At 32.3% G+C, this 21,791-nt stretch overlaps 1 protein-coding gene across 14 annotated transcripts in view; it reads left to right on the forward strand.

The window, feature by feature from the left end:
- The window catches only part of LOC130901333 (calmodulin-binding transcription activator 2-like), a 488,194-nt gene that overhangs the window by 448,827 nt on the left and 17,576 nt on the right, over positions 1-21,791 (forward strand). For 6 of the 14 annotated variants that reach the window (XM_057812641.1, XM_057812684.1, XM_057812731.1 and 3 more), the window contains 8 exons: positions 5,332-5,467; positions 17,100-17,171; positions 17,430-17,621; positions 18,811-19,167; positions 19,297-19,664; positions 19,721-19,949; positions 20,084-20,414; positions 20,505-20,744. In XM_057812641.1, the coding sequence (XP_057668624.1) occupies positions 5,332-5,467; positions 17,100-17,171; positions 17,430-17,621; positions 18,811-19,167; positions 19,297-19,664; positions 19,721-19,949; positions 20,084-20,414; positions 20,505-20,744 (1,925 nt within the window). The remainder of the gene's footprint in view (positions 1-5,331; positions 5,468-17,099; positions 17,172-17,429; positions 17,622-18,810; positions 19,168-19,296; positions 19,665-19,720; positions 19,950-20,083; positions 20,415-20,504; positions 20,745-21,791) is intronic. The other 8 variants (XM_057812676.1, XM_057812702.1, XM_057812650.1 and 5 more) reach the window with 5 other exon arrangements.

Here is a 21,791-nt window from a genome sequence, read left to right on the forward strand (position 1 = left end):
GTATTTTCATCAATGGTTTACCAGGAGTAGTTGGAATGCTGAGGACCAGCTTTCATACCACCTTATAGGTGGTCGTCCAGGAGGTCGAGTTGTGTCTGGTTTCTTTTCCTTTACAATTTTTGCTAACCGTTCATTTGGCATTTTGTCAACATGGTCTCTCCATTCTCTTCTGCGGCTCCTTGCCCATCTTACTACATCCTGAATATCGCACCATGTCACTTCTTTCTTCATTTTTCTCCCGATCGAGTAACGTATGTCCTGTTATTGATCTCAGGGTCCGCATTTCTGTTGTTCTTAGGAACCGTTTAGTGGTTGTGTTTGTTCTCCGCTCTAGTTTCTATTGCATATGTCATGACCGGCCTTACGCAAGTTTTATATATTCTAATTTTACATTTTGTGCTCATGTATTTATTTTGCCTGTGATATCACTGGGTGGACTGAGTAGCTCAGTGGTTTCATAGCCGGTTCCAAGCCCGGGTAAAAGAGGAGGGTTCCAAGTGAAGCTAGCGACCTGCTTGGGTAAAAAAAACAAAGTGCTCAGAGATCCAACTGTATCTGACTGTGTTTGATGCAGCATGCATAGAGATAACGTAATTATTAGTAATCTCATCTTGTTGTTAAGATCATTATTAACTTGCATTTCAATAACATTTAAAACTAAACCAACATCTTAGCTTGATCGATAGAAAACCAATTAATGATGTTGAAATTATTAAAGAATAACAATTAAAAAAATTTACTTGTGGACGTGAACTTAAACCGGTATCCTAAAGATTATAGAAATTTCTAAAACAAATAATAATAACCATTTTTTCATCAGAAAAATTTAATTTTTGAATATATTGGAATGTGAGGGGTCCCCACGAAATTATTTACAGTCCGAAATAAACGGTTTATTTCAATAAAATTCAATTTTCTCTATGACGAACTTTGCTAGCTTATAATGAAGCGGTTGACCAAAGATATAGTAGCAGTGATTTGAGTGTGTATATTTTTTTATGAAAATCCAGTTCTCAGAGGGGATATATTGCGATATAGGTCCGAAAAGCGAAACAAATCTGCTTAAAGTACGTTGCGGAAATCGTTAATCCTAACATTTAAAATGTATAGGATTCCAACGAACGCGGCATCCTCGTTCCAAATAAAACAGACTACGCTTAACTAATAAACCGATTATAATTAAAGCTATTTTAATTAATCCAGGCCAGCCAAGAAGAACACAAAGCTACATTGCATTTAAATTGCAATTACAAGTTGATTACAATCAAAATCGAGCTGCGGCCAAACTAAATTTTAGGTCTCAACTTTCTTGCAGACGTCGACTAAACTTCAGATATCGGTTTACTCTCAGTCTCCAAATTAAATTACTCACGGAGACTGACAACGAACATTTTGAATAGTTTCTAAAATAACTTTTTGATTGCGAATAATATCTGTCTTAGGTTACGTTGAGGTTTCATCTTCAACAGCTTAAGAGATCAGCTGTTTTGCGTAATGTAATATTCAGGAGATATTTGTTTTTGCCCCAAAATTCCTTTTGCATATTTTCAGACAACTTCCATTTCTGGATTTATTATGCATATATATAACAAAAATGATTAAAAGTGCAAGATAGCTCGAAAAAAATCTATGGTTTCAATAACTTAATGGTACCTAGAGTATTACACAGTATTTCCATTCTTTATCTTTTAGAATAAATGTTTATTATATCAGGAATCTTTCAGAAACTTATTTTTTCATTATTTTTAAAGTGCTCAGCTACTATGGCCACTTAGACAGATTAGATTACAATTATAATAGTATATAAATACATACATTAAAACGTTATCAATATACAATTGCTCTATAGTTTGTGGTAAAGTTTCACGTCCCTTAGGAATTAAAGTACGAAAGAGATTTGCTCTGAGTCATTCAGGATATCTTTGTAATTAGGCTTGAACTAGAAACTGTAATCTTTGAAGGGCATATTTGTGACATTTAGACAAAATGTGCGTTAAAATGGAACTACAGCTAGTAAAAATGGGTCTGGCGGTAGAAGACATTAGATCTCCATGGGTGAGTCTTGAGTGGCGGATTCTTATCGTAAGGAAGTATTCGCGTTTTGCTGCCACGCTATTCTGGTTTTTCTTTTAAAGTGGGATTCTAAGTCTTTATGGATAGTTATATTGTTAGTAATGGTATGAGTTAAAATACTTTTTGCCTGTTGGTCCGCTAGCTCATTACCTGCATTGCCAATGTAGGAAGGTAACCAGATGATAGTAACTGTTATTTTTTGGAATATGAGGTTGATGGGGAGTCATGTATAGATTGAACAATAGGGTGATCGACTACTATATTTTTAATAGATGAGTCTGTAAATATTGCAATCTACTTATAAAATGAGGTGATGAAATTGATGGCTTGTAGAATGCTAAATAGTTCACCTGTATGATCGCAGCAAGTTAATGGAATTAGGGATCATTTGATTTGAAGTTGTGACGTTGTAACTGCGCAACCTATTCGTGTTTCATTCATGGAGGCATCCGTGTATAAAATTGAATCAAATTTGTTACTAGTTATTATTTCTTTGAAAGCATTTTCCGATTTCTTGTTTGGGTGTTGAGTGTTTGTCGTATCCCGTAAGGATAGGAAGATCAAAAGTCCATAGTGAAGTAGTAGAAATAAGAAAAAGGCTAGTTTGTGACAAATCTATGCCGTCGAAAAGCTGTAATAAAATAAATAGGATGGGTTCCATTAGTGGAATAGTTGATGGCTAGACGAGTAGAAGGGGTTATATAATATGGAGGCAGCATAAGAAAGAAGAAGAAGTTGCTGCTTCTAATCCAAAGTGGGGGCTCATTAGCTTAATAGTTAAGACTTTCTATAGGGCTAGATCTCAAAGCATATAGACAAAGAAGTAGAATTGTATTATGCACCAAGTTTAAAGGATCTTGGTTAGATTTGAAGACAGTAATATAATTGTGATAAGCATAATCTAATTTCGAACGAATTAGGGCTCTATATTATTATATTATAAGATAATTTTCATCAGCTCCCCAGTGGTAATGGGAGAGTGATAATGTTTAATAATTTATAGCATTTGTCTCTGATTTCTAGGATATGTTGACAAACTTATTAATTTTTTCTATAGACAACATTTTCTTTAGTAATGCGACTAATTTTGGATAACCTGCTGTGTTAATGTTTTGTGTTGTTCTCAGCTTCGAAGATTTGGCCCATAGAGAAGATGGTTTCATAGTTTTGTAGGTCATTATGAGTGGTAGTTTGAGCTTTTTCTAGAATCTGTTTTTATAATTCCATCACAAAACATATATATTCTAAGATAAAGTTAAGATTAATGTTTGATTGCAAAAATTGACAAAATGACATGACATAATATTTATTTTTATAACGCAACTTGAGAAATTGTATAATGAGTGACAAATATTTGACTGTATCACTGTTTTAATCCAAAATGTATCTCCCTGATGCTGAAAGCTTTTATTTTTTTCGATTGACTACAATTATGCAGATAAACCAAATAAAATCGTACATGGATGGAAATTTTATTGCAATTTAACAATAAATTTGAGTTCTCTCAAAGAGCACGTGAATGTAGTGAAATGAGTTTAGAAACACAGAAACACCCTGTGCATCAAACTGTGGTATTTCTATTAAAAGTACATTCCTTATCGGGTGTTCGGTAACATTGAAAAGAAGGAAGAACCACAGGAATGTCGAAATTTATGGGACAAAATAGTTTCACTTTGCTTTTGTCAGAATTATTATCACAAAAAAAACAGAAAGCACAATGTTTTTCGTAGTCAACGCCTGTAGAGTCCGGACACGTGCAAGCTATTAACAAAAAAATGTACATTCCAAAATAATAACAAAAGTGATTTGTCGAACGTGCTAGTTAGTAATGATGGAAAATAGTGAAAAAACTCCATACTTGTGTTGAAAAAAATACTTTATGCGAAGTTGTGTAAATGCATAATTGATGCATTCATTGATGCGCTTAGGCTCACCTTGGATAAGGTTGTCAATATCTTTTTGGGGTATATCATTCTTAGCTACCTCAACTTCATGAGAAAGAGAAGAGAGAAAAGAAATATGTCGAAAAATGCTGCAAATTTAATAGCCTGTGACGTAAAGTCTCACCTTTGCCTCTAAAGAGACGAATAGTGATCTGCTTCCATATCCAATAACTCTCCATATTATACTCGTGTGTACGACACATGAAGCTCCCTCTTATACCGTGTATCCTGTCTTTCTCTAGTTCGTATTTTCGACTTTGCCTGACCACTTGTATCCCCCAAAAGCGGAACTCATCATTGAAGATGACCTGGTTCCTAGCTACTCCGATTTATCTACCACAGAATAGACGGCTATAACCAAATGAAAAGGAATAGAATATCATTCAGTGTTTTGCAATCTCAAATTATCTATTTCATATAGGGAAACATCCAGCAGCTTAAATTACAAAGACATTCATTCATCATGACTATGTATAAACTACTTCTTAACAGAGTTAAATTATTCTGGAAGGATAAAGCTCACATAAACAATTGGACCTGAGCGTGGAATAAAAATTTACTCAAGAACTAGATTGTAAAAAATACACGTTCAAGAAGATGAAGTTGAGACGGTAAAAAAACGTCAAAAGCTTAAACAATTAAAATGTAAAAAGTGTTTGCCTTAAAAGTCATTTCAATCAACTAGAAATATGCCACGTTTTAGACTTACAGATAGCATACGTTAATTCTACCAAACAGTTCAAGGTAATCTGCTCAATAATTTCCCGTTGCCAAGGAATTAAGACAAATTTTGGGTTCATTATTAATCTAATTGGTGCCAGATATGGTTCTATTGTTTTCCATTCATAGAACTCGTTTTCTGTTTATAGTAAACAGATGAGTTGAGATGAAAGAAAAATTATTGGGCTTGGCAAATTTTTGTTATCTATTCTTAAATTATAATACTTTTTAATCATAGCTAAATGTAATTACCTTGTAATCACGACGCATTTTTCTTTCAACTCTAGGTGGAAATTTCTTTTGTTATGCAAACAAAAGCTATTTGCTTAATTACTATTGTAAAATACTGGATCATTAATCTAAATGGAGACCAATGTACTGAACTAATTTCACAATTTTTCTATAAATTATATGTTGAAATAAGTGATGTTTATAACATCTATTTATGTATAACCGTTAATGAACGATGATGAGTTCAGGTAATGAGTTGAAAAATTGTATGGATTTTACTGTGTATTTTGCTATAATTATTATTAATTTTTTTTTATTTGCAGTAAGTCGAGACTCTCAAATTAACCAATGAATTTTGTTACAGGCCCAAAAGCGGTTCGATGTTATTATATAGCAGAAAGAAGGTTCGATACCGTAGAGATGGGTATTGCTGGAAAAAACGAAAAGACGGAAAAACTACGAGAGAAGATCACATGAAGTTGAAAGTTCAAGGAACGGAGGTAAAATTTTCATCGCATATTTTGTGGAATTCAGAACTACAGTACCGTGTAGACGTGTACCGTATAGTTTAACATTGACCTTTCCGAAATATTATCTATACTTTATTCAAGAAAGAAAAATTATTTAAATGAATCCATCTAATCGGTAAAATTGATATTATAATTAATACTGATCATGCTACCGCCAAGGTCATATTTTCGACATTGAACTATAAAAAAGGAGAAAGTAGATTATAATCTATTCAAATACCATTTCAACATTATATCTAATACAGAATGTAACTAAACAAAAAGTTTCCTCAAATTGTTGAATCATTAAGTCAAACAGCGCGTAGAAATCAAGTCGAAAGAATAGTTTTACATTCCTAACTAAATTCTGTTCTTAATGAGTTGTCCATAAATGACTGTTTGGTACTTCCTTTGTCCCCATTTTCTGTCTTGTTTGCGTTTGTGTGTCTATTATTAGTTAAATTATATAATATCGTAGTTGAATAAGTCCTAATGTACAATGAGGATCTTCGAGAAGCATTAAAAAATAAACAGAAAAAAATGTGAAACTTGCTTTTTATATATACCCCATCATTGTTTATACATTGAACATATTGACGTTTAATTGACCAATTTCTATCTCTATTATACGAATAGACTAATGCTTTCATGCTACGTATTATAACGTTTCGTTTGTGTTAGAGACAAACATTATACATACAAATAAAATATAAATGTGATATTTAAAAGTTCGAGAACACATTATATTCAATATTTATACAGCTATAAAGTGAAATGAGCGTCAGTAAAATCTGAGATTGGATGCAGTGAATTGTAAAGGAAAATATCGTTCGGATTTAGTTCCGGAAATTAAATTTTTTTCACCATTTCATTTAGGTTATGTTAGTTATTACCGTATATATATATATATAGGTTAACGTTCAGTTGAAATTAATTACATAGATGATCCATACTATTGATGTTGAATATAATATGGATTATCTATTTTCAACTCACAAAACAATCTTATGTATTATGTATCTAGTAAAAGCTTACATATCGTAGTTACCTAGGAAATAATTATGAGCTTTTTCTAAAATAAATATCTCTTAACGTATAAACTTATAATATAAAGGTTATATCAACATTATTTACAGCACAAAACCATTCCACGTCTACAGCTTCTTAAAACTATCGAGGTATAAATCGTGAGGTGTGCTATAATCCTTTTTTGGTTGATAGATATGGTTAAGTTTACGCCAGGTTCTTCGTTCAAGCTCTATTGCATCGGGAAGTTGTTGTTGTGGAGGTTGCATTTCTGTTCTGATAGTTCTCATGAAACTATTTCGAGCTGTAATAAGTCAAGCCTTTGATTAAGCTCGTCTTTATATTGTGCGCAGTTTCTCCAATCATATGGAGGCGCTTTTTTAGTTAAGTGGAATTCATATAGCCGATGGCTACTCTTGAGTTTGGTTTGAGCCATGATTTGTTGTAATCCTAAAACCCAACATGCGGAACTAAAGCTTTTTGGTTCTAAATGGTTAAATTGATGAACATGTCAATGTAGTCAGCACGACACCTTATTCATTTTTATTCAATTTTCTATTCAATATCAATTTTTGTAAGATGCTTCTAATGTCAGGATGTAACAAGGAAATTGTCAATTCAAATCACAGAAACTTCACTTGCTTATTTGATCCTCTGATAATCAATATCTGGGGTAAATACACATACTCGAGGAATGAAAAAGTACAAGACAAAGCGAATACATTAAATGAGTTGTTCTTTGTGAGTTGAATTGCGAGAATATTTTCAAGTATTCATGATCCTCTTATGAATTTTCTTAATTACATACAAACAACCCAAACTCCTTCATAGCTTGAAACTTTTTTTTTTAATTTAGTTGAGAAACTTACCTATAGTTCAAGAAAAAGATTAGCTCAAATGCGAACTCTGTGAATCCTGAATTTTCAACATATTACTTTGAACTGTATGAAACAGATCTGAATTTCGGAATCGAAATCGGAATTTTTTGTAATCATTCCCGGTTAATAAATATATAATAAATAAATATATTTGGACCTCTGTACCTCGAATATAAAATTTTGTCATCAATATTTTATGAAATGGTAATGGAATTTATAGCTGACATCAGGTTTTCTGTTGACGATTATAAAATTTAGAATTAGTTGGGATTTACGGCAAATCACATCAATTTTGACCTCCACGTGAAGAAATTGATAAACAATGTGTGAGTGTGAAACGTAAATTGAAAATCTTAAGTCTTGCTAAATGCTCGAAGTAGTGAGGATTAATAAAAAAATAAAGATATTGCGGAACAATTTGGTATTTGATTAAGTATTCTTTCGACGATTATGAAGAATGAAGAAGATATAATAAAAAAAGTTGAGAGTGGTCAAAACTTGTTGTGCAAAGCATTAGTGGGCCATTGTTACAAGAAAAAGCTGGAACGTATGCGAAGTATTTATCTAGTGATGGATGGCGTAGGCATGACTCTGTTTTCAAAAAAGTTTGTGGGAAAAGTGCAAGTGTAAATCTTGCAGCTTGCAACATATGGACAAGCAAAAAACTGATAGGTTTGTTACGTGATAACGAGCCTGAAAACATCTTCAATGCAGATGAAACGGGTCTATTTTTTAAATGTCTTCCTGATAATGAAAATAAGTTGTTCTTATTCATGTAAATTATTTTACGTGGTAGACCAAAGTATAAGAAACCAAACCAACCATTTCCATGAGAAACTGCGTTATTGCCAACAATTCTTATTTACTTGTATGTACTTTTTCATATAAAATGAACACGGTAAATCAGATCAGATGTTTAAAAATAAATACATTTTCAAACCGGTTGGAAAGGATCAGTTAGGATGAAATTTTCGCATTCCCTAATTCCCTTTAATTCCAAAAGACTGAATCGTTACATCTGTCGACGTAAAAAAACTGTAATGCTTTCAATTCAGACATTATGAATGAAAGCTTTTGTTCAACATTATCGAAGATCCAAATAAAGACGTATCTTATGCTTTTCAAAGCTTTGCAGGGTTGTCCGTTGCTTTTGGTTTGATTTGTATGTGTTAATGCGTGTCTAACGGTAAAAATTCATTAAAATTTTTTACACTTATATGACTGTGAAATATTATCTCAACATATTACCATTTAGCATCAACACATTAACAGGATTGTACTTTTAAAGTGCATGATCTCGTTTTTTGCCGACAAGTTTTCAAGTTTATTATTTGCACATGTGTCTAAGTAGTGAAACGATATAAAGCAAAAGGCTTAATGATGCTGGCAAGTTTCCGACACACAAATAATAAAGGGAAAAATCATAATTACCATCATACGAACATTTTAATGAGAACAACATTTGTACGAGATCAAAAAAAACGCCACTCGTATTTTCCGGCATGGCTTGTAAATAAATGGAATCCTTAATTGAAATATGCATTTTTTTACTGGGCAAATCTTGTGTCCGCCTGGCTTCCTGTAAAATGCAGCAGTTTTCAAGTCTTAAAGAGATATATTACACCTGGTGTAATTCATTCGCGCCCATTAAACGGGGGTTAAAAAACCGTAAACATTTTTACGCTTCTCAGATGAGCTTCTTGTGTTTTTGTTTTCGCTTTTTTATATCCTTAATTATATATTCCACCAACGCCGGCGTAAATCTGGTTGATTTAGGCTTACTTTAATTCCTTTTCTTTTTCACTCTTCTATCAGTAAGATATATTGGTCTACTCGCGGTTAATGTGTATTTTTCTTTAAATATCTGGGATAATGTGGCTTTTAAAAACTGAACAATTTTTAAAAAAGATACGTCATTATTAATCAGCATATTTATCCAATATAGTTTGTTGTTATAGTTACCAAAGTTCTGGACAACAATAACGCACCCCTACATTAAACCGAACTATTTACAATAATAACATAATTTATATTATAATAATAATAATAAGAAATCAACCAAACTTGCCCTTAAAATAACATCCATGTATCGGCCCTCTTCAAGACTTATTCACCTCCAAGTGGATCTTGAGGCTAACTCTATATCTAGACTTTTAAGCATTGAATGAGCATTAAAATATTTTCCAAACAGTAAGAGGCATCTAATAATGATGCAGAAAACTGTATATTAAAACGAATGTAATTCATACTGTATTCGTGTAATTTTTTGTAGAAGCTGAAACCGTTAAGTAATTTTTTATCAGCGCCTTCGACCGATATATTTCCCCTTTTCGATTTGTAATAATAATAATCATTGATAATATCAATAATTATCTAGTTGAATGATTTGTGCTGTCCCTCCTTGGTGTCAGAGCATACATTAGAATAGGGGACAACACATATCTTCAATATTAACTATGATTTTCTGTTCTGTTCTGTTTCTGTTTCTGTAGCAATCAGTATTGTTTTGTTAAATTGAAATAATTAAAATGAAATTGATATGAAAAGGCACTAACTCAAAATAACATATTATTCGCCTCAACTATTATTCTACAATTGAAAAAAAATTTAATCTTCACTTAAAAAATTCATTTTTGAACTCATTCTTCAGTTTCTTAAAACCGTTTTTATAAGATAAATGTGGAATAGAACAAAATTTCAATGGTAGGTTTTTAGCACGCAAATGCAGAACATCTGGTCGTGACATTCTACTTCAGATAGTACATGAAACATTTTCAACAGGTGTTTTCGACTGCTGTCGCTTTTGTCGTTTTACCTTTAACTTTTTAACTTTACGAATGGTGATTCACTTTCGTTTTCCCTCTTAGGAATGTACATATATATACGGATGCGATTTTCTGGTTTATTTTTGCTGTTTCAGCATACGGATTATGATTCAAATTCAAAATCGAAGGTAGTTAGGATACGGGGATATTTGAAAGTTTTGTTTGACTTTCAACAATTTTAGGTAAAACTGGGATGCTCTATACTACTGATAAAACTGAAAATACTGTTATTTTCACAATATGTATGTCTATTTAGAACCGAAACTCTAAAAGATTCATGCCATATATTTCAGTTTCCCTTTTCATCCGCTCTTTAGATCAGCTTCTCTAGGTTTTATTTTTGTGTTTTTATTTGCTTCACCACTTCATACCTCGTCCGTCTATCTCACTTTTGATCTAATTATTTTTCTTCTTCATTTAATCCCACTTTTCTATTTTTCTATTATCTTTTTAGATTCTCTTTCATCAACCTTTCATTCTATATGACCAATTAGTCTCATCTAGTGTCCTTTTTGCCATACTTACTATTTTAGGTCAGTGGAATAATTTAAATTTTAATAACATATGAATTGAAGGGGAGGACACAGTTATGAGCGAACGGCACAGCGTTGATTAGTGGAGATTTGAGACTCGAAGATCGTTCGCCCTCAGGTCCTCCACGTACGTGAGATATTGGGGTTACAAGAGAATCAGTAGAAAATCAACCAAGTGCCAGCACTCACCGATTATCGGACTCCCTTGGAATTTCTAAATCATTAGATAAGATCTATAAAAGTTGACGAATAGTGCCGAAATTAAAGTGAAACGTCTAGTAGAGGTGTTTAAACAGTCGTTTCCCTACCGAAAGATTTTTACTTGCGGATTTATCTAAACAACCCGAATATGGAAAAGTAGTGGTTAGACAAAGGACAATTACCAAAATCCGTCGTAAAGATAGGTCCGTTTGAGAGGAAAATCTTGTTGGGAATCTGATAGAATTATGAAAGTTTAGTGTACTTATGAGGTTCAATCGGTGAATTATTCAGGTATATTTAACCGAAAGCGGGCTCCCTTACGGCAGGACAATGCTAAACCACATACTGCGAAAATTACGGGGAATAAGATCGAAGTTGGTGGTATTGAACTCCCACCACATCCAAAATTTATTTCAGACTTTGTTCCGTCAGATTAATGTTTATTCAGAAAAAAAAACTTGTGGAACGTTTGATTAAAACCATATTCGACCTTCCTTTTATATGTTCATTTAATAAACAAAGTGAACATAGAAACCCGGCAATATTTATGAGAAGCCATCTATACATGTTAATAAGGCAATTGAGAGAGTTAATTTTTTGGAATAATCGCCGAAATCTGCTTATAATAGTTTAATCTCCGAAGATATGTTTATAAAATTTTTTAATGTGACGTTTATAATATACATCAGTTGTGATTTTCTGGTTCTAGAGATACGCATTGTTTTACAAGACACGAAATTTCTAATTTTCATTTGTACTCCAAAATAAAATTGACACCAGTAACAGCGAGATTAAAGCTTTCGGATTGATAAAAACACAGTCCTATGCCTGCCTCCCTTTTTTCTTTTTTTTTTTTTTTGTTTTGAACGCGTGACATGACAGTGTGATTTAATCAAAGTCAGCTCGTTGGAGCCGTATGAATTTAAACTGCCTTATTACCGAACTCCATATGTGCTATATTAGATTCTATTGTTGAATGGGAACGATATGGCGTATATAGCATCGGCTAATAATTCCGTTTTGTATTATACGGGTCGTATTTTCTTGAAGTTAGTCATTCGGAAAGACAAGCATTTTGTTTAAAATTCATTGAAATAAAAAACATCGAGGTTGGCACGTTTCTCATTCATAAATATCTACTAAAAGAGTATATAAGTGAATAAATAGGTATTCATAATTTTTTTAGAACTAGGTTTTTCTAAGTTGGAATTTCTGGAACCGTTGGCGATATTCATACCGAATATATACTGTTTACACCACCACTACACCAACACAGTTATCGTCTTCAGAGACTGAAGGTAAACTAAAATCTAATAACTTGACTTACCTGTTTTATACTAAATTTTCCCACCAATAAGCCACCTTCCGCGAAAATAAATTCCAGCGGGAGAAAACTCCTTGGCGGGAATATTCATGTTTATTCTTTGACTACTAAAATAAAGAGTGGGCTGTAAGGAATTTGCCCTTTGTCCCTATTTAAGGTACTCTTACATCTAGCAATTTCAATGCTCTCAAATGCATCCAATAATTTATGATTGGATACATTTTTACATTATTAATATTTATGCAATGATTGTGACTGGCAGCGTGATCGGCAATACCTGATTTTCCGGTCATTAGATTTTAGTTTACCTTCAGTCTCTGAAGACGTAACTTGGTTATCGAAACGCGCGTCAGACAGTGTAATTGTTAGTGTTGGTGGAATGGTGGTATAAACAGTATATATTCTGTACTAAGTTTTGCATTCAAATCTCTAAATTTCTGTCACAACTCTTGATAGATTTTAATATTTTTTTGGCCTCTTCGAACTTGAACAAACAAAACCTATTATTAATATGTATTTAAATATTTATGTTTCATCACAGACCATCAAATAGATCCATAAATACGTAGATTCTTCCTCGACTGTATCTAGTACAGTAACAGAGCATGTCAATCAGTATTAAAGGAAAAAAATATCGAGCTGACAATGACTTTCTAATGAAAATGAAAACAGACGGTCTCGTTCTCAATACCGTGAGCCTCAATTGTCAACACTTGTTGGAGTAGCAGTAAATTATATACGATTCGTTCGTGATTTATTATCTACATTTCTCTATTCTGATGCAGTTTATTGAAGGAATCGAATAAAATGGTCACGATATTGACATTGGAGTTCACGGTTAACCGATACACGAAGCTTATTTTTTCCCTCTCTATTCAGTATTTGATAATATTCCTAAAACATTTTAATTTGAATTTTCAGATTAATTATTTGTTAGCTCATTTTCTATAGGTAGTTGATCCTTTTTTATATGGAGCGTTATCCATCGTGATGCACTGCTTTATCATAATAAAAAATTATGTTTCTAAAATAATAATTTGCAATAATAGTTTATTAGGGTTTACTAACGTAAACGACTAATGGTAGATTTGGAAAAAGCAACATGGCAGTATTTTTAGAATAATTAACAAGAGAAAAATATCTGTTTCACATATACCTAGTTGAAACATGCCTCTTCTAAAATTTGTTTCCCAAAGAATGATGCATTCCGGAAAGAACTTTCATCCGATGGGATCATAATTCTCTACCCTACTCCTACGTATTTGGTGATACTTTATACTTTATTCCTTTTTTTCCTGTTTCGCGTTGGGTGTGCGTTTCTAGCAGCGCTTAGAAGAAGTGAATTCTTAGTCAACTCATCTCGACTTTAAAATGTGTATCCACTCTCCGCTCTTTTCTTCTTTTTATCCTCAATGCTGGTCATACTCCAACTCCACCATCGGCTGAGGTGGGTCCTTTACTACTACTACTACGTGTATTTTCACACATTATATGAGTAAAGAGGGCCTTGATGAGGTGGAGCTTTGTCTGTAATTTCGAAAGAGTGTCGTGTATCGCTGATGTATCAGAAAATGCTTGTATCCAAGAAGGTGCCAGATAATCTCGCATCATCAAAATAAAAACTAGTGATGTTAGGTGTGTTAGATTGAGCGGAGCAAAGCGTTCATAAACACAACAGTCAACAGGTAACGTGTTGTTTCATCAGCACAATTCAACGACCAACAGATTGCGAAAATTGATCAGGTCTAGCTCCTATCTGTTTACATCTCTCTAAAAGATGTCCTATGAAAAGATATTCAAGCAATCGTGCTACCCACCTTACAGAAAGCTTGCAAAATATTGCATATTTTTTCAGTTGGAATTTTCACTTTATTAGCTATTAGGGCACGGAGTTTATTAGCTATATCTAGAGTAGTTACAATAAATGACACTACGTTCATATGGCCCCTTTGGAAGACAGAAAATTACTTATTATCAATAAAAAAAAATTATATCTTTTTAAAACATCTCTATCAAAACTATTATAGGAATTCATTAATTTTGTGGACATTAGAATAATCATAAAAATAGTTTGATCTCTTTTAAGGATATCCTACGGAAAAAATGAAAAATGTTTTTCAATTTGTAAAAATCTGGGTCCTGAAAGATAACCACTTCATTACACTTGCTACAAAGAATAAACATAAAGAAAATAGACATAAAGGATTATCTCAAACTTCGCAAGTTATCTGTCGGAACTTTTCATGCAGAAATGAGTATCTATAAAGATTAATGTCTGAAACTGTACTATGTAAACTTCTTCGTCTTCGTGAAGTTATTTATTTGAAACTTCGATAATCTACAAAAAATGCTTTGGAGGGCTCAATTCGTACCCAACGATCGACGTTTTTTAAAATGAAAAGATTTTGTTTACGTAATATGTTTTCAACGACTTTATTTTTGAAATAATCTCATGATAATTCCTAATGGTAAGTTATTGCTTTCAATCTGAGGCTATTTCCTAAAAACGTACACAGAAAAAAATATTTATTGTCATATATTAATTCACCATATTAGTGGTAACAAAATCTCACGTGTTTCTACTAATGATCCTTTGATTTTGTTTAAATACATCAAACAAAACAGAAATGAGATCAATTAACTATAATAAATAAATATAAAACCTGAAATTGCTGTTAAGTATATAAATAATATTGTTTGTTGTGAAGTATACTTGTTTAGAAGATCTTCAAACAAGGCGCAACGCGCTGGGTTTTCTGAATTCGATAATAAACATTGAACTGGATCAGTAACTAACCCAAAATGAGTCTTAGAACTGAAGCACGAGAAATAGCAATTTTTTCAAATTGATTGGATCATGAACTACAGGAAAATTAGCCACCATACGTAGGATTTTTAAAAATAATTAGGTTCCTCCTTACAAGAACATTTTGTACTGCAAATAAATGAAGATGACCCAGACATGGGATTAAACATTCGTGAGATTATTACCAAATAAATTACCAAATACATAAATGCATTCCAATAACACTTGAATCTTATTATAGATATGCCCAACGTAAGGGAGTGGTATCATAAAAATGTATCCGTTTTAGAACAAAAAACCACTCATTTGTGGCATCTCTGTACAATCAGTAATTCGTTCTATGATAGTACATATAGTAGATTCCAACTAGTTCACAAATAAGCTTGGAGAATTGTTTTTGAATGTATTTTGTACCCTTGAAAAACAAAATACAAAATCATTGATAATTAATTTTTCAAAATATTCAAATCTCAAATCACCTAGATCAGCTGAATTAAAGGGGGTTGCAATGAATAATCTGGTACATCCTGTACACCCTACTGAATAATTTCAAATAAACGTTAAAAAATAGTCATGAATTCCTTAAACAATACCTCAATTGTTCGCAAATATTTCTATTTCAGAACTTCAAATAGAGACATCAACGTAATTGTGTAAAATATTGTTCTAGCAATTATAACGGTTTCAGTGAACTTATTTAGTTAGATAAAAAAATGGAAAAAGTAGTAAATAAAAGCACAGCATTTCAATCAAAAAAATAATTTCTCGTTCATCGTTACATTTCCTAATAAAGAGAAAATAAATTGAAAATTGTCACCAGCTTGCAGTGCCCGTGAAACAAATTTAAAATATAAAACTCGGCGCATTTATTGCATGATAAATTACAAAATGTTGGAAAACTTAATTCGATAATGAATGAGGGTTATGAAAAGCATTCATTATGACGCCGATGTTGAACAAAATTTGTCTATATTTCTGGATGCGTTTATAATATGCATGAATAAATGACTCTTTTTTTAGCTATTAGTTATGTGTGACATTATATGCAGAAATTAACAGGCTGTTATTTTCAGTTAACAAATTGGTTGAGTGATTTGGTATATAGGTTCATTTTAGCTCACAGGTGTATTCATTTTTAGCGAATTTGCTAAAAATGATTACTTTGTACAGTGTATCAGTTATGTATCAGTTTAAATTGTGTGTTTCCAATGGAATTACGACTACTAAATCATTGAAAATGTTGTAGAAACAGTGGAAGAAAGTAGTCGAGTCGTGAAGTCGTGGAAAATCGCCTCATACGAGTGGTACATCCATCTCCGTTAATGATGGTAACATTAAAAAAGTTGAGGGAATGGTTTTCGAAAATCGTTGTGTCGATGCATCGACACATTCCAATATGATTGTGACAGATTTCTTAGCCAAACACTAAACGGGAATCATTCTAAATCTACCGGCTGTTTTCGAATATCTGGAATCTCCATTAATCAATCAATAGTTTGTTGGTAAATCTTTTTATTAAAACTACTTGCATTTTGATGGTTGAAGACAAAGATTTAATGTCGTCGTCAGATATCATTCTCGTCGCGCTCCCGGCAGATAAAGCATGAAAGTATATTTATGTACATCATAAAATGAATTTTATACATGGTGTTTATTGGACTAGGATAAGGTAGCACGTGTTTATAACCTGGAATTCATATAAATTTACAATTTAAAAAAATGTCTCACACAATAGATTAGGTCAACAAAAAGTAACAACTGTTCATTTAAATCCTTCAAATTCGTAAGTTAATCGTGGAAGTTATCTGAGGTTACTAAGTCAGCTTCGTTCTGACATTCCCCTACTGGGATTCATAATTTTATTTCACTTCTTACAATTAGTTAGTATCGCATCATTACTCTTCCATCAAACATCTTAGAATTTATACCTCGGCTTCTTTAACGCAGAGAATTTCATATTTAGATTCTCGTATTTATTTGGATTCTAATCAAAACTCGACAAAAAATTATTTCAAATATTTTTGTTTCAGTGCATCTATGGATGTTATGTACATTCAGCTATTTTGCCTACGTTCCATCGCAGATGCTATTGGCTGCTTCAGGTAAGATGACGTTCTTCAATAGTAAATCCAATGTTTGTTTTATCAAATAATTATATAGGTAATCAATTGTAACAACATTCATTAAATAAGATCTATTGTAATATTATCTTGCTATATTAATTTCTAATTTCTCAATATGTATAACATGTAACACAGAAAAAATTATTTGCGCCAATTATATTATTCCTTTGAAAATGACAAGGGAACTGACCAAAAAGTTAAATTAGTGTGTTTACTCTAAGATAATTGTTGTTTTAGAACCCAGACATCGTTCTTGTCCATTATTTGAACGTTCCTTACCCGGACGATAACAAACTGGCCGTTATAACCCCAAGTTTGGCCCTCTGGGCCGATAAAAAGGAATGGACCAAGGAAGAGCTAGTATCACAATTAAAACCGATGTTTTTTAGCGAGGATGAACCGGATATTAACAACGAACTAGAAATATCGGTAAGTTACCATAATTATTTAATTAAGTAAAACATTTGTCTCACTGTCCTCTCTACTTCAACTAGTTGTAGTTTTTATAATTATTCATTCAATGATTTTTCATTTGCTCAAACCATCATCATAGGAATTGGATCATTTGTATTCTGTGTATTTCAATTTGAAGAAGTTGATGATTCTGTTTTTATCAAATTCATTTACCTCCCCTTCATATTTATAGAGTATTAGAACATCTGATTTCAGAGAGTAGTGGTGATCCAAACACACCTTGGCTGGAAAAAAGGTTTTAGAAAGTCGTTTTTTTGTTTTTCCCCGTCTGCTTTCTTTTTTGTCCAATTACTCTCTCTAAGAACATTTTCATGAGCAATTGACTTGATTGACTTCTTCTTTCCACATTAACAACGAATAATTCCTTTTAAATACAGCCAAGGAAAAATTTTTTTCGATTTTTGTACAAACCGTCTATCATTAATGGGATGATAATGACACCAATACCAAGACGTGATTTTACTTCAACGGAGTACGGCAGGAATTTGAAACTTTCGAAACACACCTTTACAACATTTGATATTCATTTGCTCGTAAGTATAGAGATAAGGGTCAAAATTGTCAAACCAAGTTAAGGCTCGATTCTTGTTTACTGAAAGGTTATCCCCATAAAATAATTTCACTCATCTTCTTTCCTTGGAGTGTTGTTTCTACTTTAAAATTGATAAAAAGTTGTGATTGTAAGTGAGAAGTTTGGGAATATTTTTGTCATACAATTGATTTTCATTTTTACAAGGCTAAGATGTTAAATTTGTTAAAAATTAAATAATTAAAGAAATATTTCAAATATACACGGGGTCGGTAAGTTATGTAATTTTGGAGGAGAATTTTGTCAGGAAGAGCTAGTAAACAGCAACAGTTTTGTGGTAGCTGCAATGAAATATTGTTGATATTTATCTCTTAAAATAAGACCAGCGCTTTGTCTTCATTGTCATTAGATACCCAGTTTACTGAAAAATCCTCAAAATCTTACTCTTTTATTTTTCAATATTTTTAATTTGTGCAGCACTGATTAGAAAATGGTGAAGCTGAAATTTTGATACCTTTTCTAGCAATATTTTCTCTGTTAAATCCTAAATATTGATATAGAAAAATTGATTCATAACCCATTACAACACGAACATTCATCATAACTCGTGGTTAGAATTTCAAATTACAGACTGCCGAAACAGTGGAAGCCATTGTAAGTCAATTAATGGAAAAACAACGGGTAGCCAGACAAGCAGCTCTAGTCAAACAATTAGAATGTGGGTGTCCGGATTCTACATGCGCCGATGGAAAAAGCTGTTCCCATCCAATGAGGCGGATTACTGCTGCCAAAGAGGTTGTTAATTCGCCTTTACAGAGTTCTAGTTTGAATTCAAGACCACTAAGCAATTCAGATAATAATAATCAAGTATCTTCCACTACTGGCTCTGGTTCCATGTTGTTGGGCAACGGTAATTCACCTAGGGTCTATTCAAGAGACTCCAGAAATCAACAAGTTAAGGTAAAACAGCAGGTACATAATACTCCTCCTGATTTATATATGTTATTCAATTTATTTTGTTATTAGTGGAATTTATGAGTTACGTATCAAATTGTTTAATAGATATCTTAATTAACTCTGGATATCTTTTTTCCTCTTTAGGCAGTTCAGAACAACACAAACTGCTCATCTAGTTCAGGAAATACTCCTCCATTAGTACTAAGTCTATCTCAGATCCAAGGAGGCGGTGGTTTACTCATTCTCAACAGTAATTCGGGCAACAACAGTAACAACCATCAAAATCTAGTAAATCCGGTGTCAGTAGCAAACTTCGTTTGTAATTCTAGTCGTGTGATTCCCAAAGAAAGAACTAGTCATCTTGTACTTAAACAAGAAGTTATGGATACGAATCCCTCCTGTCTCCATGCATCTAAGCAGAATTCTAAAGCAGTACAAAGAGAAATGAAAATGGAACTTGGAGAAAATCATAGACAATCAGTTTTTCACGACGGAAATATGTATAATAATAGGTGGGAAATCAGAAGCTAACTATAATCAAATATTATATTCACATATTTTTTTCTAGAAATCCCCATCAACAATCAGAAGTAGTAATGTCAAGTGCTCCATCGACTCCTTCAAAACACATGGATACAACCCAAGAAGACGTTGTAGACGAATACAAACATCAAAATTTCTGTAACGAAACAGTGGTACTACTAGGTACAGATTCTAGTGGTTCTCTTGTTAGTAAAAGTGATGGTTCTTCCATTATAAATGGAGGGTTCTTTAATGAAACTTTAGATCTATCGCAGGTTAGTTAAAAGATAAATCCGTACTTTGAATGTATCTAGTCTAATTTTTGAATCAATTGTATCAAATCTTTTTCTTAACTAGTTTATTACCTTATATCTATTTAAATATAGATTTTTCAAAATTTCTATTATAGGTTAGGCCATACTATCAATACCTACATCTGTTCCAGGAGGATATTCAAAGAACTCTCTCGGCCAATATGCCATTGTGTTCAACTGAACTAACTAATCAAAACTCTGCTTCCGAGACGAATGGATCTGAACATCATCAAAATAAACCGCAGTCCCAACAACAACCTCTAAGTAATGAAATGAATCCGATGGACTTTATAGACAGTTGTGATGTAGTTGTATCACCGACACATGTTGTTGATGACGACGTATTCGTTAATTTAGATGCTTTTGATATGCTCGGCGAATTTCCAGATTTAGAAAGCTTAGATTCTGGACATGCCGGACTCTTAGGTGAGCCAGTCGACTCAACAAACATTGAGTATATTCTTCTTGACTCACTAAAAGTGAGAACTTTCTACTAATATGAGTATTTAATTCCAGATGTTAATCCGTCCGAAAATAGAATTAATATTAAGGCACAACCTGAACAACAAAACAATCAGTTGGAAGGTTCGGCGAAAATAACCGACTATTCTCCTGAATGGGCTTATCCAGAAGGTGGTGTCAAAGTTTTGGTCACAGGTCCATGGCACTCATCTGGACCATACACTGTACTTTTCGATACATTCCCTGTACCGACCACTTTAGTCCAAAGTGGAGTGTTAAGATGTTATTGTCCAGGTATGTTATTCACTTATGATAAAATGTAGACATGAAAATATCATTAAAGAGAAAAATGAAGCCAAAATATTAACTGATAAGTTTCTCATTGCGAATGATTTCGAGCTAATTGTAAATAATATTTGTCTTTTCGATTTGTTTCTTTATTTTTTGTATCAAATTTTAACTTACTACTACTATAATAAAGCAATTTTCAATTAATAGATGCTTTTTTGTTCTATTAATATACGGATCTCTCCAGAACAGAACAGAATATAATAGAATGATGCGATTTTATGGTTTTTTATGGATCAATAATTATAATACAGAACTACCTAACAGCTTAAGTAGTTGCAATTGAAATTGATGATTGAATTTTCGCATTAAATATAAAATTTAAATTTGAAAATATATTTTCCTAAACAACAGTTCACAAACTAAGAATATGTTATTCACCGGTTGACTGTACTCAAACTAATGGTGAGGGTAATAAATATAATTGAGACTCAGATTATTATATTTATGTTCAAATGAATAGATTCAGATTTCCACCTATCTACGCTGGAAATATTTTATTAGAAATTATTTTCCAAGACCTACGTGTCATTCCCGAACGATCATACATTATAGTAACAAAAGTTTTGTAAGAAGGCTAACTAAATATATACAATATTTACAAAGTAATATATGTAGTTTTTAAGGAGAGTGAAAACAGCTTTTATCATTAAACTTATTTCATATTTGAGTACAATACAAGAGAATGTGAAGTATAACAATCTACTACCTACCTAATGGTTATCAAAATATCACTCATTCTAATTAACAATTATGATTTAACATTCGTACTTTCTTTGACATAAGCATTTAATATTTCTGTTTTGAATGTGTAAATAACATTACTTGATAGAAATCGGAATCAAATAGTGTGATTTAAATTTTTGAACAATTTAATTCCATTATGACATATGTGTCAGGACTCCATTTGACAGAATAAAGGAAAATAAAATCATGCAATAAATAAATTGATAAATTATTTGTTTGTCACGCGATTAAAAATAATTCAATTCC

The sequence above is a fragment of the Diorhabda carinulata genome, chromosome 1, assembly GCF_026250575.1.
Source record: "Diorhabda carinulata isolate Delta chromosome 1, icDioCari1.1, whole genome shotgun sequence".
NCBI classification, from domain to species: domain Eukaryota; kingdom Metazoa; phylum Arthropoda; class Insecta; order Coleoptera; family Chrysomelidae; genus Diorhabda; species Diorhabda carinulata.